This window comes from Poecilia latipinna, unplaced genomic scaffold, assembly GCF_001443285.1.
Source record: "Poecilia latipinna isolate Pla-1442-1.1 unplaced genomic scaffold, P_latipinna-1.0 Scaffold411, whole genome shotgun sequence".
Classification (NCBI taxonomy): domain Eukaryota; kingdom Metazoa; phylum Chordata; class Actinopteri; order Cyprinodontiformes; family Poeciliidae; genus Poecilia; species Poecilia latipinna.
The window spans coordinates 134119-154123 of NW_015113027.1; the positions used below are offsets into that span (position 1 = coordinate 134119).

At 39.4% G+C, this 20005-nt stretch overlaps 1 protein-coding gene across 8 annotated transcripts in view; it reads left to right on the forward strand.

The window, feature by feature from the left end:
• The first annotated feature begins 16524 nt into the window (after nt 1-16524).
• Nucleotides 16525-20005, forward strand: part of LOC106950604 (low-density lipoprotein receptor-related protein 1-like) — a 121134-nt gene continuing 117653 nt past the window's right edge. For 6 of the 8 annotated variants that reach the window (XM_015037560.1, XM_015037562.1, XM_015037563.1 and 3 more), the window contains exon 1: nt 16528-17242. In XM_015037560.1, the coding sequence (XP_014893046.1) occupies nt 17146-17242 (97 nt within the window). In that variant the 5' untranslated portion in view covers nt 16528-17145. Of the gene's footprint in view, nt 17243-20005 lie in introns of all 8 variants that reach the window. The other 2 variants (XM_015037565.1, XM_015037561.1) reach the window with 2 other exon arrangements.

The following is a 20005-nucleotide window of genomic DNA, read 5'->3' on the forward strand; positions in this document are numbered from 1 at the left end:
TTAAATCCTAAAACGTAAACCCGTGTCGGAGAGGCGGGAACATCCCTGACATGTTGATAGGCCATCACAGGGCAACACAGAGGAGCTCAGAAGAACAAGTATGCACACAAGCATTCATACCTAAGGGCAATTTAGAGAAACCAATTAGCCTAACAGTCATGTTTTGCAGCAGCAGAAGCAGCAGCAGCGCTCCAAAGCTTGGGGGATTTTTGTCTCCTCCCTCTAAACTTTCCCTGTTGGAAAGATCAACTCTGATTGTGTTTCTAATGGGAGCTTCCAAAGTTGTGAACATCAACACCCATTACATGTTCTCATGAATTTCAAAATCTGAAGAGTTGCTAAGAGAAATAGGTCTTTGTGTTGCGTCATATTTATACCCCAGGGAAGCATAATGTCTAGATTACTAATTAAAAAGTAAAGGATAAATAAAAAAAATAAATATTTTGCAGGAACTGTTTGAAGTGCCATCTCTGCTTTAAATCTGAAATGTGAAAAACAAACAAACAAAAAAAAAACCTCCTGAGTGACCAAAATCTACAGGTCATTCCACCCAGAAACGTGTTTAGTTTCTAGAGACAAACATCCTGTTTGTCATTCAGTTGCAGTATTTGGTTTAATATTGTAATCTTTTTCTTTTTTCTGTGCTTAGTAACAGCTTTGTATTTGTTGTTGTCGTCTCGATTTTTATTGTTCTTAATGGCTTGAAAACAATAACCAAATTAGATTATGACAAACATTTAAGGCATTTAAATAAAAAAAAAGCACAACAAACAGTTTAAACAGTTTGAGTTAAACGCAGCTCACAATGAAGACATTTCTAATAAACGGTCTGAAGTGACCAGCCTGATCCAATCAGAGCAGTAGCTGCACCACCATTAATGTCCAATAGTTTCTTCTGAAGGTCACAGACGAAACCTGTTAAATCACAGAGACACACAGAGAAGGTACTAAACCAAAATATTCTGCCTCCCACTTTGTACCCAGGACTCCTTCATTTTCCACTTTGGCTTCGTTTTTGTATTCAAACATCTCCTGGATTTTTATTGCTGGCAGCAATTGACATGAAAATGCACCAGAAAGAAACAGAGGCATTTAAAGCAATCAATACAAACCACTTGTGAAGCAACTTGTACACCTCCTTCTTATAAACTCGATTACAAACAAAAACAACAGTTCTGCCTTTGGTTCAGGTTGTTCCGTGGATTTTACTTCAGGCTGAAGAAGCTGCGGGTGAAAATTATTTTTTGACAGCATGTGGAGCTGCCACGAGCAAAGAAGTGGTAAAAAGGCACCTTTTTAATAAAAAAAAAAAGAAAAGAAAAGAGGCATCTGTTGGATGGATAAACAGTCTCAGACTATATTGTGATATCTCGCCAGCTGCTTGGCAACACTGACTTCTTATGAAGTTCAAGCTGCTTACAGCGCCAGTCAGAAATTTACAAGCAGTCATTGTAGGTAAGATTTCTTTTTCTTTTTATTTTTTTCAGGGGTGATGACTGTAAAACAAGTTTAAAAAATTTGGCACTCAGGTTTGAAAGTGTAAATTTATTCCACTTGTTAAACCATATATACAGTATGGAAACAGACAAAGTGTCTGCGTACACTTCCTCTAATGTCGGATAAACATCTCTCAGCTTCTTCTTGTTGTCTGACTGGACATTTAGCCATTCTTATAAATAAAATTGTAAAAGTGAATCAAACTGTTGCACACCGAGGACAGAAAATACTCAGAATAAATATTAATAATTGACAAACACCAGTGTCATGAACTGGAAGATGTTGGCTTCACAGTGACTGAGAAGGTCCCCAACAAGAACCAATTCACTTTAAGAAAAAGTTGGTTAGAAACATTCTTTCCTGGCAGGAAATTGTCAGGACACTTTCCACTGAGAGTATGAACATTTCCATCAACTCTAAAATTGACTTCATCCTTAGTTTAGCAATTTATTATGTCAAATTTACTGACACAATTGATTAGTTAGTATGTTAGCAGTATATCTCCTGGTGCATTCATAAACACTTATTATTTAAAATATTTTCTGGATTTCTACAGTGTATCTACATTTCTAAAAAGAAATAGTATCATGTGTTACATATATTGTAATGAAGCTCAAATTTGTAAATTTCCATTTAGGAAGCCATGCCATAATTTCCTCTGGAGGAATGGACAATACAGAGGACGCACCCAGTTGAGGGTTTGTTTCACTCCTACTGGTTCTTTGCACAATGTGGATGTAGTTTTGCCTCCAAATAACTTCAGCTTCACCTCAGTTCACAGCTTTCAGATCGACAGGTGTTGCAGCAGAACAATGATCCAAAACAAACATCAGAACTGATTTTGGAAACAAAAATTCGACTGACACTGAGCTTGGGGAATGGCCCACGCCCTCGCCCTACTACATAAAAAAGCTTGGACTTTAAGAAACCAATTAATTTAAATGAAACCTTCCAGTTCTGATACAGAGGAATCAAAGACCCATCCTGAATTGCACTTGCTGCATGTTGATGGCCACAGAAAGCTCCTGGTTTCTTTACAACTCCAGAATAATCCACTTGCCCAATCTGCAAATCATGCTAACTCTTGATATAATTTATGGTGCATAGAATGAATTCTGAATGATAATAATCATAATAATAATAATAAAAAGCAAATAATTACAAACATGAACTTAAATGTGCTGATTTTCTATTGTTTGGAATGCCATTCCTGTTTTTGCACTCAGATACTTTTGTTACTACTGTTATTGATGGGAGCAGTCGGCTTGGGATTGAGGTACAAATTGCTGTTAGTGATTAGTTTGAAGCTTAATGGCTACATTTACACCCAATGTTATAATAATAATAATAATAATAATAATAATAATAATAATAATAATAATAATAATAATAATAATAATAATAATACATAGTAATTGCTGCTATTATTATTGTTATTATGAACATTGTTTGTAGGCATCTTTACAGGGAGAATTTAAAATATAACTAGAATGATGACAGCATGTAAACTGCTGACTGGGATTATAGATCCAAATTTTTCTTCAAAAAGATCCAAAGATGTTATTTAATAGAAACATTTTGTGTGATCTAAATGAACGCCGTAAGTGTATATGGAAACTTTGTGGAGTTAAAAAATGAAACGCTCGCTCTGCCAAAGTTCAAAGCGTCATATAAGACGCTTTGAACTTTGGCTCTGCCCCGCTGCCTTCCGGTCAAGAGGCCTATCTGCGTCTTTTCGTTCGCTGGCATTCGGGAACACACAGTGACATTGTCTCCACTCAGCAGAACCTCGGTCTGGCCCGACCAGCTACACTCTGACGACATGAACATTGTTTGGATATCAACAGGCCTGTTGCTAGGGAACCCAGCCCCCACCCATCCACAAAGAGCGCTCCGGCCTGTGGCTTCATACCTATTACCTCCTGGGTAATGAAGTTGTTTTTGTGGTTCGCTTTATGCATGCACATGCTTTTAAGTGTGATTTTGCATTTGTGGAGGATTTCCTGATATTGTTTAGTGAGTATTTTGTGTGTTCCTTCCTTTTTTTTTCTTTTTTTTTTAATTTAACACAAGGAAGGAAAATACTTTTTTTTTAATGTAAATCAAAGGTTTGTCTAAAATAAACCGAAAAGGATCCTTCCTTTCTTGATAAGTACGGAAACGTTGATACTAGATAGGCTGCAATCTAGCTATTTTTCGTGCAAGTTTTGTGCGAAAACACAAAACAAATTTGCCAAAGCCCTCATTCGTGCAGCTATTTAAAGACAGCAGCACATGTTAAGGAAGTTCCACCCTTCGCCTGCATTAACAACCAACACACCCAATCTCCCACACACTTGCACACACATGCTTATGCAACAGTGTCAATGCAGTGGGGGATGTACCTCCATCATTAAAGCAGAGGAAGGGGACCTTGTGTGTGTGGAGGAGAATGGTTATGAATGGTACGGACGGGTTCAGGGAGTTCATGTGTGCCTGAGGGCCTTGGTCATTGTCACCACGGCTGAAGGGTTCAAGGTCGAGAGCCGGAGAACAACAGCGGAGGAGGAGGGTGCAACGTAGGAAGGGAAACATCAATTAAAAGAATGACATTTAAGCATTCAGCTTCTTTCCCCGCAGTTGGCAGTCAAAAACAGTAAGACACGAGCTGAATTTGGAGATGATTACTCTTGTCGTTTGTTTCGCAACATTCTTACAGTTACATTTCAGGGTAATGGTTGTGTAAAGTGCAACTCAAGACTTTCAAAATGTATTCCATGTGTGTGTGTGTGTGTGTGTGTGTGTTTTTTTAAATTATTTTTTAAAGTTGTTGTTATATATGGAAGGTTGAAATCCTGTCTCCTCTCATCTGCAAGTGGGGAAATCTTTTGGCGCGAGCTGCATTCCTGTTTTACAAGATGACAAAATGTGGTCAGAGAGAAGCACAAGCAAACAAATGGATGTACATGCATGCTTTACGTGAGAACAGTTACTTAACATGTCTGCAGAACAGACCCAACAGACCACACACAGACACACACACACACACACACACACACACACACACACACACACACACACACGCACACACACACACAGTCAGTCAAGCATTCCTGGAGGATGGCATGGGGTTTTTCAGGGTGTGTTTTTTTGCAAACGTTTAAATATATATCTGTATACTTTTATATATGTAAAACAAAAAGGTTTAAGCCAAGTCATATAGATTAATAGTTATCACTGACACTGATCATCTGTATGTAAGCTTTTGAAATCAATGAAAGTTATAAAAAAAAATCTCAGCAACAAATAAAGATTCTGTGTAAAGTTTTCTGGCATTTAGGAAATAGAAATTGTTTGAGTAATTCTCGCGGACTTAAAACAAGAGAGGTTTGGTCAGATTTAACTATAAACAATGAGGAAAAAAAACATGTATGTGTTTTTATTTGCTGTATGTAAATAACTGGTTTCAATTTTGTATATTTAAAGTTTTCAAACCCCTTGAAATTTAATGCGTTTTGAAATATCAAAAGCTCCCAACTTTATTGATACATTGTATAACAGATCAAGATAAAAGACAGGGAATACGATCTTCAATTTTTCAACTTTCAACAAAGTTTTTTTTGGTTGTTGTTGGTGAGCTATGAAGACAAAACTGTGTTGTTTTGTGATTAATTTGAGGCATGAAAAGAAAGAAAGAAGCAAAAGAAAAACTGAAAGAAAGAAAGGAAACAAGGCAGGAAAAGTGAGTTTGAAGAGGGAGACGAGAGGCTGGTGATGGAGTGGGAGGAAAGGGGGGACGGAGAGGGGATGTGGGCAGGGGTGGAAGGAGTGAGGGAAGCTAAGCGGATGGGGGAAGGGCTGTTTGTGCATGCTTCAAATTCCTTAGGTGTTATCAGCGTTGCTTGCTCCATAATTGTTCCTTTCGAGGAGCGAGAAAAGAAGAAAAAAAGAAAGAAAGAAAAACTTGCAGAGAGTGTACAGCACTTTAAAGGCAAGAGGTCAGAGATCTTTGAATTCAGTGGTGACATTGTTGACTGAGCTATTCTGAGATTGCAGGGAAGCAAAATTAGAGAGTATGTGCAGCTTTTTAAAAACACAATAAAATGTAATATAAAAAAAAATTAAAATGAAAAAGAAAATGTATAAAAACCCAGTTGTGGTTGTAAAACTAGCCTGGCTCAAATAAAAGGTCTTAGAATTTAAAGTACGTGAAAATGCAGGAAAGATTTTTTTATTTGATTGTCATTCAGTTTTGTGTTGCTTGTGAACTTATTTTATTTTTATAGTAGAAACATAATGGTAAAAACTCAGCTGCCTGCTGAGTTTCAACTGCAGATTTTTTGCTGTTGCATTTAGAGTCCTCCAAAAATGTATGTTTATTCTGGATTTTATTGACTCAAAATTAATTGAATTCCTTTGTTTTTGTTTGTCTATTTGATTTTTACATTTTAATAAAGATTGCATTTAAAATAGAAATCCAGGGCATTTCAATGTCCAGCAGAGCAATCTAAATAATATGCTTTACATACAATTTCTTCTTTGAGTTTCCTCTTTCAGTAAAAGAAAAAAAAAAAAAACACTTCTGTACAAAACAGATATTCAGACTGGTCATAGATTACTTTTTTTTTTTTTTTTTTTTTTTTAAGATTTAGTAAATGCTGTTGGTTCTTTAAACTCTAGTTGGCGTTCAACAAAACCTGAAACATTCCTGATGTCAAACATATGGAGAAGATACATAAATGTCTTGCTATTCATTTTATGACAACAGGGCTTACTATATATATATATATATATATGTATGTATACATACATATATATATATATGTATGTATACATACATATATATATATATATATATGTATGTATACATACATATATATATATATATCTCTACTTGCATCTCTACTTTTAATCGTCGTTCTCGCATTAGTGTGGCTTGGACAGCTTCATGGGGAACACAATGCTCTCTCTTCTGATTGGCCAGTTCAGCTGGACACGGTCCAATCAATTTCTAGAAAAAGATTGTCCGTTAAATTTGCACTTGCAACTCAGGATGAACTAGAGCTTATAAATGAATCGTAAATGTTAAACTTTCCCAGAGAGCCACCTTTTGTTTTTTTCTAGAAGTACAAATGTTTCATTGTTTTAGCGTGTGACGCTTAATTTTCAGGTATTATTTGCCTGGAATCTGTGCTCAAACGCTCTTTAGTTGTTTGAGTAATAGTGACTTTATTTGTATTCTCTCAACTTAAAAAACAAGCCCATGGTAACACTCCACCCAACACATTTTTCTTGCGCATTCTTCTCAACCACCGTTTAAATGCTTTCATGCACTGGAAAGATTAGCCACTTTTTGCAGATGTGAGTGATAAAATAATTGCTGTGGATATCATTTATTCCACTTCTGAAATGGCTGCAACGAGTGCTTCATACCATCTTCCCTTTTTGATGAGAGACACAGCACTGGTGGGATGCACGCACACACAAACGCAGGACGGGATTCTGGGAACTTTGATTGATGAGGTAATCCATCTGGCTCCGAAGCACAGGGAGGGGAAAGAGAGAGCGCACCAGCGAAGGAGAGAGCAGAAGATGAGTAATGATGTACGTCCAAATCATGTTGCAGATCAGAGAAGGAAGCATGCTGCACATATTTGAAGAAAAAGTTTAATCATTGGTTTTGTTGAAAGAACCAGACGTCATTAAAACGTCTTTGATTAGTTTGTGTTTTATTAGCCGGTGTTTAATCACACACAGGCTCCAGTCTCCGGACTTTGACCCGGCTCCCATCACAGCTGCTCCAGAACTGGGCGGAGGCCCATCACGATCCTCCACTTGTGGATGAAAGGATGACGCATGAAATGTTCGCTCCAGTCATGACACAGACCAGATGAATGGTGTTTTCACTTACTCCAACTATATATATATATATATATATATATATAAAAAACATGCTATTGTTTTTCTTTCTTTCTTTCTTTCTTTGTTTCTTTCTTTCTTTCTTTCTTTTTTTGTCAGGAAACAAACCAAGCGGTTCTGTGAAAAAATCCAAGCTGCTCAAGACGAAGCAGAGAAGAAACGTTTTCCTAATAGAGGACGCCGTCGTTTTTTTTTTTTTTTTTTTTTTGTGCCATGTTTCAGGATTTTCTTTAAGGTTTCTCTTAAAATAAAATGTCGCGATGTTGAATAATGCTATAAATTTTACTGAAGAAGTCAGAGTAATCCGGTTGTTTTATAGTTCATTGAGACAGCGAGCTGGAAAGTACACTTCAGTCATAAAAATGTGTCTCTAAATGCCACATGGCTGCAGCAGTAAAATGCTGGAGAGCTCCATCTTTACAGTGGCAGGCTAAAGTATTCACATCCCTTGAACTTTTACACATCTTCTCACATTTCACATTCATGTATTTCACTTAGATTTCATTTGGCGGACCATCACAAAGGTTTCTTACTGGACGGAAAAGAATAGATGTGTTTAGAAGTTTTTTTTACAAACAAAAAGTGGAAAATTCAGTGCAGTTTACCTCCAGGCGCCACCTAATTTTTTTGGAGACTTACTTACCTTGTTACGCTCAACGTACTCCGCCTTTCACTATGGAAAGCAGTGATGGCAGCATCACACCATGAGAATCTTATTTATCAGCTTGAACATGGAATCTGGAAGGCTTTGATGGCAAGACTGAAAGATCCTGAGACATAACTGGAACAGCTATGCAGCAGTTCAGATCGAAGCATGTCCATGTGTTAGAATGGCCCAGTCAAAGTCCAGACAAAAATTCAATGATAACCTATGGCAAAAATGGAAAGTGATCGTGATACATTTGGCAAAAAAAAAAAAAAAAGGAAAAAATTTCACTCTCTCTAGCTGGAAGAGAAATATCCAAATAGCAGCTGTAATGTTAGATTGTTCTTCTGACTCAAGACGGCTGAATGGAAATTAATGGAAAACTTTCTCTATCTTTATTTATAAATACGTATAAAACCATACCTTCTATTTTCCAATTTGTGATTTTAAATGAGGTATGGATTCTTCTACACTGCAGTGCAGACATATCGGACGGGCAGCCACACAGGCCAGTATTTACATAGGCCTGCTGGAGTCGATCTCTGTGATCTCTGTCTGTATCGCTCTCTTTCGCAGCCAACATATACAAATGACCTGAACATGATCCACTGAGGTGGATCCAAGTCAAACAGGTCATGCATGAGATCGGCACAACATTTTGACGTCTTCGGCTTTCACTCTGGGAAGCCGGGCTAGCCGAACTAACGAAAAGATTAAAGATTTTCTTAAACCGAAAGAATGATTTAGTTGAGCAGTTGTTTTGTAAATGCATATTAATCCGGGCAAAGATGTCACGAGTAATGCGTCTCTTGTTTGGGTTTTCCCCCCCGTCTGTGTTATACTTCCATCTGCTGGTAATTTGTTACAAACACACACCCAGCCTGACTGACGCACATGTAAATTACTGTCTCGTAAAGGCAAAAGGCTGGAAAAGCGGAGGCGTTTGTAGAGTTAGAGGCAGGTCCTCTGCAGACGTTCACACAGATTAAAGCTAAGAGCCAGACGTTTGTCACCAAACACAGCGTAGACACAGTTTACCAAGAAATAAAACAAAATGTCACTGTTGATGTTTCTGACTCTCATTATGCTGTTGTAAGTAAAACTATTCAGTTAAGATACAATCTTCCACAAGCACAGGAAATCACAGAAGGCATGAAACAACTGCTCAGAAATTTTTTGTATATGTATTTTTTAGTTTCTCTCTTCTTTGCTCTTATGTTCTTAATTAAATACTTTCTTTAAACACATTTGCTTGGACTCTGTGTGTCTAGATCTTATGAACAGCAACAACAAAAACAATACACACACTATGAAATAATTTCTGAGGAGGTCCTAGAGGTCTGTGCTACTTCTGGTGAAAATGATCACTGATGTATATAATAAATCTTGGAACTCACTGAAAACTGCAACTTGCTAAAACCTCAATGTCAAAATCCTTAAAAAGCCTCCATGTTTAAAAAAAGTCTCGTCTTGGTCTCAAACCTGCTGGATGTGTTTTTTTTTTTTCTTTCGACCAAAGCACACAGTAGTAACATCTGTTTTTATAAATTTAAACTAAATGTGAAACTTTTGAAGGCAAAAATGTTTTTCTTTTTCTTTGAAAATGTCACCTGTGCTTCTATGTGTTGAGGATGAACAGATGACTATAAAATCACGAGGGAAAAGCACTTTCCTCTGAAGATATATGGACGTTTTTTGTGTCTGTGCAACACAAAAGGAAAGCTAAGTGAGTTATTCCATTTACTCTGCCTCCAGCTAATGCCAACGTTTACATGGATGAACGCACACGTCAACGTTTCTCCACCTTAACCTGTTGCCAGCTGGTATTGGACAGACAGCATGTGGTTAAGTATCTGCAAGCAAACAAGTCTGGCTTCACTTAAATGTTGTGGAAGACCACCTAACTAAAAGAAACGAAGGCTCCAGCACAAGCAGTCACTGTGGAGCAGAGTTAGAGGTTAGCTTGGTAATGAGCGGCCACAGCAACGACTACATTGGCGATGGTCTTGTAAATGCTTTTAATGCTTTTGTCTTGGTCTCGCTATCAGAATCCCTGTTGAAATCCATCACGCCTTGATAATCAGCCAGAAAATTTGTTAATTAATGCCAACCGAGCAGCTCGGTTTTGATGGCTCTTGTGATGTCATAAGGCCAAACGGACACCAAGGAGAATTTAAGTTTGCTTTTATTCAGAGTGCTTTAAAAAAAACAACAAAAAAACTTGTAAGATGTCTCTGTCATGATCTGTGTTTATTTTGAGTTTTTCTATGTTTTCCTGTTTCCCTGTGAGTCTCTGTCCTGTCCTCCCCGTTGATTGATCCCCAGGTGTGTCTCGTTTCCTTAATTACCCCGTGTGTATTTAAACCCACCTGTTGTCTGTGTTCCTCGTCGGGTCCTTGTCTAAGTTTGTCGTTTGTCTCACGTCTAGTGTTCGCCTCCAGTAGAACTGTTAAGTCCTGGAAAGCGTTAGCTCTCGTTTAAGTCCTGTTTACCAGTTGCTACCGGTATTTGGCTGTGTGCCTGTCTCTCTGCCGTGCTGCCTGTGTTGGACTGTTTGAGCATCTTCATCATTAAATATCTTCATCATCACTATAACCTGGGTCTCAGCGTCTCTCCTCACCACCAACAACCCCACCTCATGACAGTCTCAGCTGGAATTGTATGGCTAATGTGCGTTTGTTAGGTAAAGGCAAAAGTAAAACTTTAAGAACTGAAGTCAACTGGGGTTTTCTGCTTGTAAAGTCTGTTTTAATATGTCTTTGAGTTTGGAGAATTAGAAAATGCAACAGAGCAAGAAGGCAGGAACCGGAAAAGAACAAAAAAACAAACCAAAATGTAAGTGAAACAGCAGGAACACGAGGTCTGGAAGTGGTATTGCGTTTAAAAAGCTTACTTTGGGTTGGTAAACAACTTTCTTCATAGGCAAATAATCTATTATGTAGCTGGGGGAAAAAAGAGGAAGTTACGGAGAGAGTTTCTTCTGTCGCAAAATGCAGCCGAAGCTGAGGACACAGTGCCATCTTTAGGCAGCGAGCTTCCAGGGTTATGTAAACAGCATGTGTGCCACATGCCTGTGGTTTGGGTTTTAGTGTCTGGTGACGTCTGAGCAGTTTACGTGTTTACTTTGAATACTCATTTTGAAAGATGTTGTGTGGCTCTGTGCTCTTCTGCGTCTGTTTCCAGTTAACGCTGAGCCGCTTAGGAAAGCTTCAGCCTTGAATGGGCAAAGTTTAAAGAGGGAGGGGATAATTAACAGTCCCGACTGAATTAACATCAAACAGCTTTTTGTTTAAAGTGGCGTATCAAGTGTCTGCCTCTGCAAGTGTGACGGTCTCATTATGCTTAGTGAGTGGTTTTAATCAGGACTGCAGTTTCCTCCCAAGTGGCGACAAATCAGGCAGAGATTGAGATTACCCTCCGTGACGAGTCCTAATAACCTTTTCTGACTCAGATCAGGTCTGTGATCACTCTGCCCTGAGGGTTATTACATACTCTGACTCTGTCCTTCTCGTTGTTTCTTCTTCACATAGTTTCATCAAGCCTCTCTGAAAGGTTAATGAACAAAATTTTAATTTTATGCCAAGAGTCTAGTCTTTGAAAACATTTTTTTTCTCTCTCTTCTTTGCGGCACAAAGAACTCTTTGTTCCTGGAGCACAAGGTGGCACTTCCAGTGTAGACCCACTAGGTGGCGGTCCTGATCAGAAATAACCCAGACAGCTTCAGCCACAGATGGCTTCACCGGCCGCATATCAATATCAATTATCCATTGATTTTAACATCCAGATTCAATTTCAGCATTTTGTCTTCTGTATAACATCAGTTTTAATTAAGTTAATTAAATAAAAACAACAAATTTGCAATAAATCCAAAGCAATCACCTGTACGAATGCAAGAAATCCCCTCAGTCATTAATATGTAAAAAAAAAAAAAAAAAAGTCATTAGTAATCTAAGAAAATACAGACCAATTGTGACATTTGAAAAACTTGACATTTCTCTAAAATAAATGAAAACAAAAAGACAAAAATTTGTCAGACAAACTGCCAAGACTTCGACAGCAATACTAAAGGAGAACAGCAGGAATTTCTGTCATGTAGCATTTGTATGACAATTATCTCCTGTTTTCTCCTTGACAAAGGAGAAGCAATATTTCTAAAATAACATATAAAACATCCGCAAATGGCCAAGATCTCCCATAAACCTTGTGGCAGCAGAACGTGTTTCTTATGAAACCAAAGCAAAACTTTGGGAATCCATTCCAACAGGTGCATTTTACACAAAATGGACCATTGAAGAACCTTAAGCTTGGAGGAGACGATCTTAAACGCCTTTCATCAGGGACTTAGAGAGGCTCAACAACCTGATACAACCGGTTGGTTCTGTTCTGGAGACGACTGAGGAACCTGTGGAGATGATGGTGCAAAAACCGATTCCTCATGAAATCAAGACATGTACTGACAACCCTGACCATCCTCTTCATGAGTGCTTTGCAGCAACAGAGTGTTTTCAGTCAGACGGTTCTTCAGAGCCATTGTAACGCAGGCTGCCACAGGAAGTCCTTTCTGCCCACAGCTATCAGCATCCAGAGCGACTCTTTGTGAAGAACCTTTGATAAAACGAGTTACAATTTGGAATTAATAACACATTCTTGAATATGAATTGAATTGAATGAGATTAAAGCAGGTGGGGCCTGACGTTTGTGAGGCCTGATGGCCCAAACCGGATGAAGTGAGGAGACTATTAGCAAATGAAAAAGCCTGTTTAAAGTGTCCTTGTGCAGTTTTAAAGAGATCAGAGCGATAAGGAGGAGAGCTTTGTGGAAGTAGGGTTGCATAACTGTGTTCTTTAGTCAACAACACAGGAATGTGTGAGTGAGTCCACCTCCTGATTTTTATGATTTAAAAATCTAAGCATTTACACAGAACCTTCACATTTCTAAATACGTTCCTTTGAGTTTTCCTGGCTTTTGATCACGTAGCTTTATGTGTTTTCTTTTGAGAGAGGGCCTTTGAAGAGACGTTAGAGAATCTCTAAAGCTTGCCTGTCTGGCCACAGAGTTTGAAGGAGACACACTGGAGCTGGACATATTTTCCAAGAGCCACATCTTTCCAGATATTCCCAATGAATTCCCTTCGCGTCAAAGTTACTTGTCCCGTTCAGTGCAGCTCTCACATTTCATATGGAAAAGTGAGAAAAATAATTTAAACTGCATTCTTCTTTCCCCTGCCCTTTGGCTTGCCTTCTTTTGCTACTGTATCGGCTTTAGCTGGCAATCAGGGCTCTGTTCTAGGCATCATAGACTGCAGAGGCTCAGTTTTTGGATGGCCACAAAAATCCATTTATAACGAAGAAATCAATCAGCTGCTATCCTATAAGAATTAGGAATCATGGTTCGAGCTGTTGTCTTGAAAAAAAAAAAAACAAAAAAAAACTTTGAACTGATATGCAAAAAGACAAAACAAAAGATACATCATTTCTGAAGCTAACATGTTAGCTTCATCATATACGCTACTGAACAGAAGTGTCAACTGAAATCAGAAAGAAAAAAACATTCATGCAACAGTGGAGAAGAGAAAGAAAAGTACATATAAGCCTCTGGAGCACCATTGTTCCCATAAATGATATCAGTCCTTGTCCTTGGTTAGTATTTCTATGCCAGCTGTTTGTAACGTTAGCAAGTCCTGTGCCACTGCTGCATGTGATCAACAATAAATGCTTTTGTTTTGTTGAAATAAAACCATATATTACCAAAAAAAAAAAAAAATTGTTTCTCTGATAAAAGCTTTTGCATCGATTTTTCTTTTTAGCCTGGCTTTTAATTGAACCTCAGTTATTATTTGAATTTATTAAATCTCAATTTATTTACTTTGTCACATTTGTAAAGTTAAATCCCACAATCATTTTTATTTTATTTTGCACCTTTAACAATTTAAATGCTTTTAGTATACTCATCTTTTTAAACTAGCCAGTATGATAATTCAAACATTTCCTCATTTATTCATTTATTATAAGTGTGTATTGCTTTTCCTGTTTTCTGTTTTGCCACCTAGTTAAAAATCAAATACACTCTGCTTTCTCCTGTAATCAGATGGAAAGGATTTATGTCTTCGTGTGAACCGCAGTACCTGAGTGCTTTGACAAGATGGATGAAAAAAAAAACCCTGGTGGATCCAAAAATACAGCCAAAGTTCTGCAGGAGGTCCTGACATTTCACAACAGCCTCAGTGTTAAGATGGAGCCAAGAGAAGAGAGACATTTTCTGGGGCATGAAAGGGTTAGAAAAAGATGAAACCCTTGATGCCCAAACTTTTCATTTTTTTACATTTAAGGGGAACTTTACATTTCCCCTTCCAATGCAGAACATCTTCCACAGACTAATCATTTTAAAAAGACTGATCATCTTCCACAGACTGAACATCATCTACAGACTGAACCTCTTCAACAGACTGAACATCTTCCACAGACTGAACCTCTTCCACAGACTGAACCTCTTCCACAGACTGAACATCTTCTACAGACTGAACGTCTTCAATAGGCTGAACATCTTCCACAGACTGAACCTCTTCTGCAGACTGAACATCATCTACAGACTGAACCTCTTCTGCAGACTGCCTTCTATGAAAAGTAACAAATTCTATACCACACATGCAGACCCTGGATGTGTAAGCATGACTGTTCTCTGTACCATTTCTTTCAACGTTTCTTATTAATAGCTAACATAATTAAGAGGTTTCCTTTGAAAGCTCACATGCTGGTAACCAGCCAACCAGAAAGGACGTCCTTGGAGAGCTATTTTATAGCTTAATCTGTATATGAACAGTAAAGGTTTTCTCTTATTTGTAAAGGAAAACTCCACAAGAAAGTGCCATGAATTGCAAAAAGCTGTCAGCATACTGGTACCAATTTAAGATAAATATTTGATGTCTACTCTATGTGATTCTTGAATAAATATCATACTCACACATGAGGAAAACTAAATCCTTGTCAGCCAAATGCAAAGACTTTCACCTGATGATTCACTACCTTCTCCAGCCAGAACCTGCAGCAGATGTACACCGTGCTTTACCTTATACATCAAACTGGCTGCACAGCGACTATCCCTGCCGGCTGCGTTCCTCGATGGTATACTCTTTCTAAGAACCGGGGAAGCAGCTAAATCTAATGGCATCAAGGACAACCACAACAGTGGCTTGGCCCAGCTCCAAGTGTGGGGAGCAGCAGAGGGGATGGCCTGAGGCCAGCTAGTTAGCAGCAACACAACTTGAAAGGGAAGCACCTATAGGCAAACACCTTCAGGGCGAAGGGAGCTGCAGACCAGAAGTCTACTCTGTAATTCGGGATCTGAGATCTGAGAGAATGTATAATAAGGGGAATGCTGTCTCTCTTTTTTTAAACATTTATTTTTAAGTTATAGTTACAATTTAGATTTCCTGAAATGAACCCAACATAGCAGAAATTGCTGTTTCCACGTGCTTGTGAGGTATCAGTAGGGCCAATGACAAAATTCTTTACAAATAAAATAGTGTGGTGTGCAGTTGCATTCAACTCAACACTTTATAGAGGCACATCCTCCAAAAAAACTTGTTTTTGTAGCATGCCTCCACTAATTTTGACTGACATTTTGTCTCACTTTTCAGAAGCTGAAGATCAGATTTAATGGAAAGAGACTGTTAACATCGGTTTTCCTCTTGTCATCCCCACAGCATGACACTTCCACCACCATGTTTCACCATAGGGAGGGTGCGTTCAGGGTGAAATGCAGCATTAGCTTGCCTGTTTTCCACATATTTGCATTGTCTCTTGCAGGCCAAATAGACAAACTATTTGCAGTTTGTCTATTTGCAGACTAACTGCAAATAGACAAACTGCAAATAGAACTTCTTATGATTTCCTTGCAGTACTTATATTTTCCAAAAAGGCCAGATTCTCCCACGTGAGCCGTGGATTTCTGCAGTTCCTCTAAAGCTCTCTTTGCCCAAAATATCAGCTTGGATAGACAGCTATGTCTCAGTCGGTTTCTCTTTATTTTGGAATGATGAATCGAACAATGTTGGGGATTTTCAAACCTGCTTGATTTCCATAACTTCATCCCCAACATGTCTGTTGTGTTTCTTGTTCTTCATGATGCTGTTTGCTCACTAATGTTCTCCAACACTCTGAGGAACAGCTGTATGCTCAGTTTGCGCTCTGTTTGCTTCATTAAGTGACCTCTGAAACCAAACGTTTACACTGGATTTTATTTTGTGATTTAACAATAAAAGGGGCTGAAGTTTTTTTTTTTTTAAGTTGTAAAAAACATTAAAAATATGTTTGTTTGTCTTTTTAAAAAAAAAGGGGGGAAAAAAGAAGTATGTGGGTCAGATGGGGTTTGAAATTCATCAGTCTGAAGCCAGTAAATTTATATGCCAGTGTGATTTTAGAGGAGGTGAATGAGGGACATGGAAGAAGGAGGAGGAAGAGGAGGAGGAGGAGAAGGAGGGCCAGCTGATGTTCCGACGTCAGACTCAGACTGACTGAGCTCCGGGTTAGAGGCTCAATCTGCGGCCAGCGGCAGCAGAGGTGGTGGGGAGGAGAGGAGCATTTGATCCGCGTCTTTATGCGCCCCCGCCCCCTGTGGCTCCTTCACCGGCGCAGGGAGAACAAAAGACGGACAAACTGCCTGATCACAGGCGCCAGCCCTGCTGCTGCTGCTTTCTTTTCTTCTTCTTCTTCTTCTGCTTCTTCTTCTTCTTCATCATCATCATCATCATCGAGACTGCAGACCGGGGGTTATTAGCCTGATGCTCAGCTCAGCTTGCTAGCCTTTGTGGCAGGGACTCTCCATGAACCCACGGACCCCCTAATCTTCACCCCTCAGAAGCGGGCTGGGAGAAGCCTCAGCTCCTCGCATTGAGATTCTCCAAAAAACAAACAAACAAAAAAAAAAACAAAGATCAGCCTCTGAGTGGGCAGACAGCAGCAGAGACTGCGCACACCTCCGGCTGAGGAGCATCTTCTGCCCCCCGGGCTCGGTTCTACACGTCGTCGCCTTTAGTGTGCAGCCTCCACAGCCTGACAGGAACCGAGGGGCGATTGATGTGCAGGCTCCATCGCAGATAGGATACAATGTTGCGCATCGCGGCCAACGTGCTGGCGGCAGGGCTGCTTTTCCTGGGATTCCTGCACAGTTTGGAGGTGGTCGCTCCGTCCAGGGCTGTCGACGGTAAGCGGAACTGATCCAGACACAACCCGGGGGTCCCGATTGAGATGCTGGGAGAGAATGACGGAGTGTGCGCACGCTGCTGGTCCTTTATGTTGTCTGCATGCAGTGAGAGTAGACAGCACCCTGGAAGGAAGGGAAGTCGGTGGAGGAGACAATTAAAGCCGCCTTTTGTTTGGGAATATCGCAGCGACTTCACGCTTCCACCTCAGTCCTTTGCTTCGCTGGCTAAAACGAGAGGCATAATCAGACGTTTACTCTGATATTCAGAGATGGAAACGAAACCGCAGGCCGTCAGACCTGGCGTGAAGGATGTTTACAAGTAGAATTTGAACTGCAGTGAGGTCTGAAATGCATGTTAAGTTTGTGGGGGGCTCCATGTCTGTGCTGATGCACCACCAGCCTCATCACTAAAACATCACTGGGCTGTCTTCAGACACAATCATGACCCATCACAGCTTCTGCCCCATCTATTGTCATTCTAAGTTAGCATTCCAGTCAGTTCCTCTTTCATAATCATTGGAGCACAGCGAGCAACAGGCATTCATATCAATAGGTGCCAGTGTGACTCAATATTGTGTCAATATCTGGGTTCTTACTGTAAAGGCCAGACCCAGACTTATTGGCATGTGTAATTTTTAATGACATTTTAGATGCAAACTTCTGCTCTACCAGTCTGGCTTCATTGTTGGGGTGTTAAAAATGTGTTTAGGATTTAAATCACAGGGTTCAAGTCTTCAGTGCAGCCTCCTGTTTTAGGCAAATGCAGAAATATGAAGAAGTATTTTCCGCCTTGCAAAATGTCTTATTTTTGCTTGATGATAATTTAATTTATCGAAGGGAAACAGGTATCCGAGCCAACCTGTTTTTATGAGGAAAAGTTACTGCCCCCTAAATCTAATATCTTTTTATTCCACCCTCGGTGGCAACATCTGTCATCAACTGGAAATGGGGTTTTTTCTCCATGACTGTGGAGGAATTTCACAGTCATGGCATGGATTGGTCTGTTAAAGGCCATGCTGCAGCACTCCAATCTGGATCTAAGTCTAGACTTTGACTAGACCACTCCAAAACTTTCATTCATTCCAGCAATTTAGGTGTAGGCTTACTTGTTGGCTGTATAATGTTAGAGAGGTTGAGCTTAAGGTTATTAAGTGGTGGTCAGATGTTGTTGTTCAGGATTTTCTGGTAGAGCAGAACTTGTGGTTCCATTAAGTCTTTTAGGTCTGGAATCAGTAAAACAGCCACAGACCATCAACACTATTGTTGACTGTTGGCATCATGACCTTGCTTGATATTAAGATTTCTTCGATGACCTGACAAAAAAAAAAAAAAAAAAAAAAAAAAACCTACAAAGGAAAAAATGAGAACTGGTAGTGGGATAAACACTTTTTCATGTCTTCTGTAGTTTTATGGCCAACCTCATGAGGAGATATCACCTGTACAAACACAACCATGCATATTTTTCTAGGTCTTTCCTTATTCTCCAAAACTTCTTTTCTAAGCCTGTGGTCATCCTTTTGGATTTTTAAAATTGACAACTTACTTGGTTGGGATAGATGCACACTTTCAGGTAAAACATGAAGTCTCTTTTGAAGAATATCTTTCTGCTGTTCCTGTTGATGTGCTAAATCTAAAGATTCACCCAGTTTAAACCCCAAGTTGCTTGTTTGTGAGAACCACTGAGCTGAAAACGCTCTTTGGCCTTTTGGTTCAGGTAGCAGTCCTGTCCTTCGAGGCTCTTAGGGGTCAAAATACCACCTTGATGATCTACCTGGAGCCTGCAGCCACATGCAGCGTATAGGAGCCCTGTCTTACAAAAAAAAAAAAAAAGTCTCCTGCCTTGATTCACAATTCCGGTCTCAGTGAAGCGTTCCTCCCTCCGAGTTGGTTTGCTTTGGGTTTAGTTGATGAAGCAGCCTTGAGCTGTGCAGCTGAAGTGATTAAAGCCCCATTGGGATGTAGAGGGGCGTAGTGAGATAATTTATTGTGAACATTGATGACGCTTTTGCGGTGTAATTCTTGGCACACTTTTTGTGAACAACCTTAAAATGAAATCATCCTTTATTGTCGTAGCATAACCTCACACCGTCGAAATCTGCTGCAAACCTGAGAGCGTGCCTTCCTTACCGTTCTTCTCAATGTGGTTGCAAAATGAACCCGGGGCTCTTCTCCAGTCGTGTTTCTTTAAATTCTTGCTCTGACAGGATATTTAGAGGAAGAGCTGTTATTAAAGAGACATTTCCTGACCTATCAGGATCAACACATTAATTTGAGCTCAAAATTATTCATAGACAGGACGGGACAAAAGTGTCAGTTTTTGCTAGAAAATCTGAGCTCCCAGTGTTTTGAAGCTCTCATTGTCATTACCCTAATCTTTAGCTCCTGCCACTGATGCTTTATCAGATTTAAGTTAGGCCTTTGACTGGGCCGCTCTGAAACATCAGCATTACCTCCAGTCAAAGGAAAATAAATTGGCAAAATTAAAACGTTACTTTTACAAACCTAAGTTTGTAATTAGAGTAATTCGTATTTTCTACTGCTGCTGTTATCAAAGAAGCTGTTGCGGTGGGATCGGCCAGGAAAAGCCCAATTAGAAAAGCTGCCTTACTTCCTATCAGTCACAATGACAGTACGTCACTGTTAGCCTGAATGAAAGACACTTGTTTCTAGGACTTTCTAGTTGGCTTCTTTTTGCACAGTTTCCTTTAGACTTCAGGCTTTACTTCAAACTGGCTCTGAAGGTTTTCCCTTTAGTTTCTATGT